At 30.0% G+C, this 10,469-nt stretch overlaps 1 protein-coding gene across 1 annotated transcript; it reads right to left on the bottom strand.

Moving 5' to 3' along the window:
* Positions 1-680: 680 nt before the first annotated feature.
* On the bottom strand, positions 681-6,020 carry LOC126768750 (cuticle protein 19-like). Its single transcript, XM_050487037.1, has 4 exons — positions 5,942-6,020; positions 2,724-2,864; positions 1,126-1,222; positions 681-999 (listed from the first exon to the last, which is right to left on the bottom strand). The coding sequence occupies exons 1-4, from the start codon at positions 5,954-5,956 to the stop codon at positions 836-838; spliced, it is 417 nt and encodes a 138-aa protein (XP_050342994.1). The 5' UTR covers positions 5,957-6,020; the 3' UTR covers positions 681-835.
* Between the last annotated feature and the right edge of the window lie 4,449 nt (positions 6,021-10,469).

Below are 10,469 nucleotides of genomic sequence, written 5' to 3' on the forward strand. Positions count from 1 at the left end.
GTTTACCTTGAGTAGAGATTTTAATTAAAAAAAAGTAGTAGTTGTGTAGTGGTAGTTGTTTTTAAGTTTATCGATTACAAACAAACACACAAAAAATCCAATTTTACCTCTTTATAGTATTAGAATAGTTTCCGTAACTATTCTAATACTATAAAGATCCATACCATCAGTGCCTAATGTAATCATCGTTCCTTTTAAATATTTTAAAATAAAATTCTTCCTAAAAGATCAGATATATAATCTTAAATTTGATAACAGTTTTGTCGTTTGTAGCGACATCGTTCGATTAATTCGGAAAGCACGTCATACGTATTAAACGCCATCTAGTTTTTTAAGAGCAAACTATTGAGACGTGATATTCAATATTGTTGCTATACTAATATGGAAGGCACTTTATAAAAAAATACCCTGTGCTCGATTAGATTTCCCATGGGTACACCTTAGGAAAGTAATGTACGTTTTATTTCTTAAGTGTTAGTGTTTGTGAAATCTTATTATAGTCTATGGCACATTTTACTATATTGTCACAGGACTAAGTAAGTTCCTTTAAGTACAAATATGTTCTTTATTCATATAAACTTTCATCCCTGATTCACACGGTATAGGTAACCGATTTACACCATACAAGACATTTTTGTGATCGGAATTGCTTCGAAAATAATTGTCTCACTTTTATATTGTTTATTTCTTCTTTAATTGCAAAAATAAATTATTTTTCACAGATAATTAATATAAATGTATAAAAGAGTTTTTAATATCAACACTATCACAGTTAATGGTCACGTGCTGTCATCTATTGATCATTGTTGTATACTTTTTATATTATTATTTTAATCTAATGGTATCCATAATATCCAGGTCTAATATAGTGTTTTCCATATATTTGTGGATGATGAGCATGGCCAATTCGCTTGACAACCGCATTGAAACCATTGTGTTTGTCAGCTGTATACTCCACTATACGAGTTGTGCCATCAGGCTCGGCAAGAGAGTAGGCACCTATAAAGTAAATAAAATAATTTAATGTTTTAGTTAATTAGTAGTTTAGATTTTGTAGTTGCAATTATCAAACTAATTTGTTTCTTATTTTTTTTATTTAAAGAATATTTATGCCAAAATTCTTACCTTTGACGACATCCCCATCACGGGACTCCCACTGTGTTTTGTGGTCACCGGTGTGGGGATCATTTACTGAATAATCGAAGGCATATTTAGGGTACGCCTGAAAAATAATGAAAGCAAATATTACTTACAAAGTACTGCTCTTCGGGTCTGAGATTTAAAAAAAAATAGAAGTTTTCAGTAATAGTTCATCATAATACGTTGCAAAAGGATTCAAATTCTATTTAATTTAATATTTTTTTACCCGTTTTTATCTATTTTTTTTTAAATTGAATTAGATCATATTTTGACAATAATAATATAATTGTACATTTTATTATTCCAAATTAAAGACATCAACGAGATCACAGTCCTTACAAATAAGCTTAGTATATATAGTATAAAATTAAACTTTTAAAATATATATTTATACACAACTAGCACCAGAAACTAGCACAATATCTCTTAACAAAACAATCATTAATTTATTACAATCCCCGTATATTTGAAGTACGTGACATCAACTAGACTAGCAATTTTCGTATGCGCAATTTCGGAAGTCGTAATAAAACTGCTATAACAATAAAAATGACGTATATTTGTGTAGTGTCGCAAGCTGGGATGTCACGGTGATTAAACTTTGGCTATGGTTTGTTAGATTTAAATAGCTTATGCCTTATTTTTATTAACTTTGTGCAATTATAGCCCAAGTTATTACCATACTTATAAACACTGTATTTGTGTGGTTTTTTTTTCACACAAAAAGTAATAATCCAGAGTTGTTACGAAATTTGAAAGTTTTTAGTATTAGAATATAGGTTATTTTAGACCGACAAAGCTGGCTATGGTGTACTGCTTTTTTGGTTAGTTCTTTCTCTTGCAGTTGCATAAATTTTGAGATATATTAACTTATTATGGCGACATTAACATTTTTGTAATAGATTTGTAGGCTTTTCAACGTTTAACATTACAGCTCACGATAGATAGCACATATCTCTTATCTATTACTCTTTTATAGGTAAAAATATTTTTTAATTATTTTGCCATTTATTCTTATAATAGTTACCATTTACACTTTAATTTAGATCGGTAGTTTAGAGATACTACGATACATTTGAATGAACTATCGTGTATTGACACAGTCTAAGTAGATAGAATGCTAAAACTGATTGAATTAAATTAAGAAGATTATCACAGAGTACATACAAGTTTACCCGTGTGAATTCAGAACATCCGTTTTGTTAATATTTTTTATTATTGATTTGAGATTAAAGGGATAGTCCTATGTTATTGTTGTCATGATTTTAAGAGGCAATAAATATGTTAATTTTTGTATTCCTTGATCTTGTTATAACTATCCTGTTATTCTTCGTAACATAAACGTTGGTCATCTAATAATAAATCAGGCTGGACCTAACGTCATTAAATAAGAAAAGAAATAATACTGAAATTTTATAAAAATGTGTTAAAATCAAATCATGATACTATACACTGTATACACGTAGGGATGCTATTGGTATGGATTAAGTGATCATATAACTAAACTTGGCAAGTATTGGAATTAATTGCTAACTATTTTTCTGTATCCAAAATTATTATATGAAAAAAAAACATTGAATTACGTGATATTCGCCGTGATTACCGCCGCTGTAGCCACTATATCCATGAACGATGTATCCTGGAAAACTTTTGTAACCACCATAGTTCGCATACCCTATGTACCCTGTTTTCACCACAGCGCACAATGCCAATAATAAACAAATCTGAAAATAAATATTAAATACACTTTATTTGAGGACATATTAAGGACTTACATAAGTACTACTATTTTAAAAACAATTAAAAACAATTTATATTGTTTCACGATTCTGTTATATTATTTATTTTCATTCATGTACGTATAATATGTATTAAAAATTACTAAATCTGTAATATTATTATATTTTTTTATTTTAATCGTTTTTCAAAGTTTTAAGTATGAAATGCAACATATAAATATTGTACTAAATTCAACAATAATACGTTTTTTTGGCATAATAAATTTAGATATTTAAAGTTAAGGTGAATATTACTGTATGATATAAAAATATAATTTTAGAATATTGGAAAATTTGTGAATTATAACAAATATTAAATAAACATAATAAGAGACTAATTTACAGTTAAAAAAAATTATAATAACCATTTTCTTTTAATTACCACCCTACAACTATTTATAGACATTATACATATAAAAAATGAGCGCACGTGTAGTGCTTCCGATTGAGTGAATACTGTACAATTCGTTGGCACTTGCGTAAAGGTTTCTGGTATATAGTACTGTCAATGTGTATTTTTTACGAATGAGTCGTTTTGGACAATGCTACCAAAAAAAGAGGCTTTGCTAAGTATGTAAGCAGTAGCTAATTCGAAAAAAAAATTTACCAGAATAGTTGTTAATATTAAAAAAAACTGTTAATATGCCACTGATATTCTAACATTAATTTGTAAAATAGCTTTTAATAGTATATACAGTACAATATGTGTATCTATTTCATAAAATACGCTAAGATATAAAAGATTTTGAAAACTTTTGAAAGTTGAAAAGCTGTATTGTAAGCTATTCCCTTAGGAAGATTTGTAGAGTCACGGACTTATAGTCACATATATCGATGTCAAACTTTTTACAGCCCTCGTTTTTCGGCGTCGGTAATAAATAATAGAAAGATCTATTCAAGGTCATATGGAAATGATTCATGATGAGACAAAAACAAACAATGCATGTTGCAAATGATTTGACGTATACTCCAACATATAAATGGAACAAGAACAATGGATAACATAAAAACAAGTGAAGGAAGTAGTATACTAATAAATGATAAATTATATAATTTCCGCTTATCCACGCATCAATAACAATTATATTTGATACAATACGTGAATTTTAATTCTTAACATAACCTACGTTATGCTGCAGTTATGCCTGACTTACATCGATGCAAAACAAAATGGTAATGATGATAATATCTCCAAATCATTATTTTACTACAACTTTATCTAAGTTATTGAGTAGTTACTATAATATTAAAAAATACTTTAATATTAAAAAAGTTTCAAACAATATTCCCAAATGTATACCTGCTTAAAATTATTTGCAACTTGTCGCAGTTTTACGCGTGGAAAGTGATAACTAGCAGAATAAAGGAGTAAAATTGATTTGTTTTTTTCGGCTTAATCAATATATTTAAAGTTGAATATAATAAATAGAAAGAATAATAAGCATAATATTTTCTTTAAAATTGTAAACATTTCTCATGTAAGTGATTGTATTGTCTTTTTGAGGAATAGATGTCTATAAGCTGAGAATATTTTATTTCGAGCTTATGAATATACGCTAAATATATGATAACTTATTTACAAAATAATTTTATTTATGAGATTATATAGTTGTTATACTACAGATAAAGTTACGGCTGATTAGATGTTTGGGGATATTTCGAAATTACAATTAATTGATTAAATTAGAATAATTTTAAAATAACAGAGAAGAATATGACATATTGAAAAAAATGCTTAAATTTAAAAAAAAATATACTAAAAAATGAAGAGTGAATGAAATCAGTAAAAGTTAAAACATTTGAAAGTATTTTTTATGAAGAAAAAATTAAATAAATATATATTAAAAATCAATTAATAATGCAAAGAAAAAAGTGATTTCTTTATAACATTTATTATTATCCAAATATAATATTTAAAACAATATGTTATGCTATTATAATATTTTCATGTAAGTTAAAAATATGTTAGTTGTTATGTGTTGCGTAAATTACCATATTAACATTTTTTAATAGTAATTAGAAAAAGACTTTTTTTAATTACTAAATTAATATATACCTTCTCCTCAAAAAGAGTAAGGAGGCCTTAGCCCAGCAGTGGGACATTCACAAGCTGTTACTCTTACTGTGAAATTAATATGATTTCGCGTGTATTGAAATTTTATTCTGTGTGCTTGTATCGTTGCAGTTTTTTAGTATACAGGGGAAAATTCTACTAACAAATTGTCATTTTATCGCAACCAGATCGAAACATGATCGCTGCCATTTAACTATTTTACTATTCTAACACAACGATCCAGTAGAGGTTCGGTCGAAGTTGCATCGGATTAAAAATTGGGAACGTATAGTAACCATTATAAATTAGTAGAATTGATTCCCGATTCAACAAACAATAATTATTTTAATGAATAGAATCGAGAACGTATCGTTACAAATTAGTAGAATTAGTCCCTAGGTGCATAATATTATGGTGAACAACATAATATTTCAAACAATTGCGTTTGTTTTGCTAATTACATAATTATCACGTAACATTTAAGGAAATGTATCGAGCTCTGTGTAATCATTTCCCAAAGGTAAATGTTAAAATTTATCCCTTGGGAAGTTATAGCATTAAATTTTAAGGATCCGTAACATCAGTGTATTTTTTTTTAATATTATCAGTAATTAGAGGAGTACGTTATACTTTTTTGTAATACTTCAAATAATTATGTAGAATATAAAAGGAATTTTTTGAGGTTTTATGTTTCGTAAAAAAAGTTACGAGTTTTTAAAAAAAATAAATAATAGTAAAAAATTAAACACGTATAATCATTTAAAAAAAGAAAAAATATAGCACAAAAATTGTAAATGGGTACATTTGTAACTTTGTCTCCAACGGGTAGCATAAAAAAATTAAGACAATTTATTTTTTAAGAATTATAAAATTTACAAAATTCCTTTATAACATGAATTTATAAAATTCTTGTTGTTTTATATATTTTTCTACGATTCTACTCTCTACTGGAAAACCTTCAACTACTTACTTGGAGTCCACGCATTTTATCACTAATTCCTCTTCAACGACACTAACAATAGTACTGATATGCTTCTGTGCTACAGTATTTATATCAGGCTGCGGGTTACACCACCTTGGCGCATGCGCGTGATATGACTATTTTAGACAATACCTTTAGGGATTTCGTGGCTTAGTGCTCTAATAATTATTTTTTTGAATAGTTAATTCATGTTATCCTGCACTTAACACAATTTTATATTTTAAATATAGTAATATATATTTTTTTTTAATTGGTTAAAAGCTAGTGTTTTTTTTTTTACTAAATTAACAAATATATAAAAAAAAAAAATGGTCTGCGCATAATATTTATTTATTTATATTTATAATACCACACTTACAACATAAATGTAAAGCATTGAAAAGATTAATTTATGAAACAATAATAGTATATCTAATATGCATGTCAATTACAAGTGTACAAGTCATTAGTAATTTTAAAAAAATGTCAAAATTAAATAATAAATAATGTCATTATTATAATAAAAATCAATCGGTGAAATCATAATTATTTTTTTATTTTAAAAATTAATTAAAACTAATCATGTATTTTATTATAATTAAGTAACTTATTTCTAAAGATTGAGGGAGAGTCACAAAAAATGTCAATGTCCGGAATTGATTTAACGATTTTAATATTAATTTTATTTTAATTTTATGTTAGAAACACTGACAATACTGTATGAAAAATATGAATACTTCTAGATTAAAATATTATTAATGTAATAAATAATTTTCATATAATATCACGAGTATTCACTCGCAGAAAATGGCGAATTGATTATAATAGTGTTTAAATGTATTTTAATTTTTAATATGTATGTATAATAAAATCAACAGAAATATTAAAACAAATATAACTACTTGATATTTTCGCTCAGTATTTGAAATGAGAATGTAATGAAATAAAAAAACCATGTGCAAATAGAAAACAGAGAAATAACTGTTCTTTTTCCGCGGTTTTTGAATTCAGTATACATTTCTCAAATATTATTACAATATATTGTCAAAATTAGTAATTTATTATTGCCATTATCAATTTTTTTTCAACAATACATATAAATTTATGTTTCCCAAACATAGTGAACTTATAAATAATATTATTATTTAACTTCCCTATATGATGTATACATTCGTGAAGGCTTATCATTTAAACATTAATCAAAGTTATTGTATAATCAATTTAATTAGTTGCCAATAACAATATTTATGTAATTCTTATTCTAACTTTTATGTTATATTTTTTCCACCTGAAACATTTTCGGTTCGTTACAAAGACTAAAAAAAATGTATGTATGCGTTTAATTTTGAAATTCGCATTCATGGTTGAAAGATTAAACATTACGTTTTAGACGGCTTAGTAAAGTTCAAAAAAGAAACGTTTATAACGATGATAGTAAAATTAATTTTAATATAATATAAATCGTGTATAAGCTGTTCTCAAGAGTCGTCACGAACCGTCTCGCCAGACGACTTGACGAGTTCCAGCCCCCAGAGCAAGCCGGCTTTCGATCAGGCTACAGCACCGTGGACCACATCCATACTGTTCGGCAGATTGTGCAGAAGACCGAAGAGTACAATCAGCCGCTGTGTATGGCATTTGTGGACTACGAGAAAGCCTTCGACTCCATCGAAACCTGGGCAGTGCTCGACTCATTGCAGAGATTTCATATCGATTGGAGATATATCGAGGTACTGAGAGGTCTGTACAACGCCGCTACAATGACTGTCCACATCCAGGACTGTAAGACGAAGGCGATCCAACTGCGCAGAGGGGTGAGACAGGGGGGTGTAATATCCCCGAAACTGTTCACCAACGCGTTGGAAGACGTTTTCAAAACGCTGGATTGGACTAGGTATGGAGTCAATGTAAACGGCGAGTACATCTCACACCTTCGATTTGCCGACGATATCGTCATCATAGCAGAGTCGCTGGAACAACTCACCGAAATGCTGCGTAGCCTAGGCGAGTCTTCCCGGTGTGTCAGTCTCGGTATAAACTTGGACAAGACCAAGGTCATGTTCAATAGGCATGTCGTGCCGGGACCGATATACGTCGAGGGGAAACCTCTCGAAGTTGTTAGTGAATATACCTACCTAGGACAGATAATACAAGTCGGTAGGAACAACTTCGAGAAGGAAGCCGATCGAAGAATTCGCTTGGGATGGGCAGCATTTGGCAACCTTCGTCAAGTCCTCAAGTCGTCTATACCGCAATGTTTGAAGAAGAGAGTCTTCAACCAATGCGTCTTACCTGCCATGACATACGGTGCCGAAACGTGGACACTAACTGCGGGACTAGTCCACAAATTCAAAGTCGCTCAGCGTGCTATGGAGCGAGCTATGCTCGGAGTATCTTTGAAGGATAAGATCAGAAATGAGATTATCCGGAAAAGAACCGGAGTCACCGACATAGCTTGCAAAATTAGCAGGCTGAAGTGGCAGTGGGCTGGTCACGTATGTCGTAGGACCGATGGCCGTTGGAGCAGACGAGTCCTAGAGTGGAGACCGCGAATCGGCAAGCGCAGCGTAGGGCGCCCTCCAGCCAGGTAGACCAACGACCTTAAGAAGGTGGCGGGCACCAACTGGATGCGGAAGGCGGAGGACAGGGAGCTTTGGCGCACCTTGGGAGAGGCCTATGTTCAGCAGTGGACAACGATTGGCTGTTGATTGATTGATTTGATAATATAAAAAGGATGCTTGTTGTATTTCCCGTTTGAATTAAATCCAATTCTATGGTTAAGAATTACATCCGGTCACCAGTGGAGACAGACGGGCTGTTACCTTTTTATACTCTAACTCCAAGGTTCAAATGTATGAACTATAAATGGCAATGCTTCAGTATTATCTGTAAAGGCGGCCAATCTTGATATTTTTCCCCTGAAACGGAACCAACGTGTCAACGCATGTGTCGTTCCACAATTGGGTACGTCTCCTTTCCCAAAGAACCAGCGCCAGTGTATAAGATATGATTGGATAAATGAATCGATAATTCCAAATTCAAAATGTGAATATATAATTGGTGGCAAGACAACTTTCTATACTATTAAGAAAATCTTTAATATTCAAATAAAAAATATTTTACAACCTCTCGAAAACAATACATCTCTTTTCCATACGGAAATTAATCTTTACGAGTTTTAAGAGGATATCGCATGCAAATATTGACTTTACTATTTCCATAGTAAAGCTGTAAACTCAGCACTATTTATTCATCTGTTAAATTTTACTTTATTATTGCCTACTATTCTATTATTTCTGGTAATTGCTTGATACCTACACAAAGCCATCATACCACCAATATGCCAAATATCACCATTAAAAATCTAATATTATAATATTAATGCGTCTAATACATAAATCTAAATCTTACAAATACAAACATTAAATCAAGTAAGAACGGTGCTACCTTTAATGGACATGGAAAAAACAGTTCACGGATCATTAGTTACAAATATCGATCGATTATTATCTGTATTGTGCAAATTATAAAACAAAAAATGTCGGTAGATAAGTGATAATTATTATAGGAAACAAAAATTCGTTCAACGATGCGTCAAGGTTATTTTCTACACTGATTACGGGTTAAAATAATTATATGTGTATAACACGTAGACAAGGCTCAAATCTAAATATTGCCTACAGAGATTTTTTAGTATAGTATTCATATCCCGTTCTTGACATAAGACTTTAATAGATTTTGTTGTAAAATTAAAGCCAAAACTATGAATAATATAATATATTGTCCAAATCTTTCTTCACCACACTATACAATAGATGCATTTAGCTTAGCACCTTGTCGCACAGTACTTTGAAAACGATTGAATTTTAAAACAGGGTAAAACATTTCTTTTGATTGTATATGTACAATCAATATACATATATTCTTCGAAAGTCGATATTTGCAAAGTTTGAAACATATGTGAAATATTAGCACCATTTGACTGAAAGTGGGGCACGAAATTTTCGTAGAATGAATTCACACGGTTAGTGGACCAAAACGCAACCTTGGCTTCATGTTAATTGAAATCAGTTCGTAAGCAAATAGAGAAATCGACTAAATATTCCTAAAATGATTGTTAATTAGATCATTGTGCACGTAACATACATAACACTAAATTGAAGTTACATATGATAACTGCATAAAGTTATGCCTTGGTAAAAAGTGTGTTGTAATCTATTTTCGTATAGTTTGTTTAAATTACATTTCATTACATATATATAAAGATTATGATGATGCTACTATTTAACTAATTTTCAGGAAAACCCATTACATATTACTGAATCAACTCCGGATTCGAACCCAGAACGATCTTAGAAGCTAGTCAATAGGTCTTCGAAGTGTGTATGCAGATAGAAGTATGTACAACACTACTAGTAGTAGTATTATACATACAAGTATGTATTGAGATATAACTAATAGTATCTGCAATGACTGTATAGGTCCCACTAAAAAAATTTAATAAGAAAAAGTTTCTCATAGTCGGTGTATTTTTTAT

This window comes from Nymphalis io, chromosome 5 (assembly GCF_905147045.1).
Source record: "Nymphalis io chromosome 5, ilAglIoxx1.1, whole genome shotgun sequence".
In the NCBI taxonomy this organism is placed as follows: domain Eukaryota; kingdom Metazoa; phylum Arthropoda; class Insecta; order Lepidoptera; family Nymphalidae; genus Nymphalis; species Nymphalis io.

Bases quoted from the DNA above. Each gene is read 5' to 3' on its own strand.
- LOC126768750 (XM_050487037.1), bottom strand. The intron at 1,223-2,723 runs GTAATTCAATGT...ATTATTTTTCAG, and splicing joins GTAATCACGGCGAATATCAC to GCGTACCCTAAATATGCCTT. The intron at 1,000-1,125 runs GTAAGAATTTTG...TTTACTTTATAG, and splicing joins TGATGGGGATGTCGTCAAAG to GTGCCTACTCTCTTGCCGAG.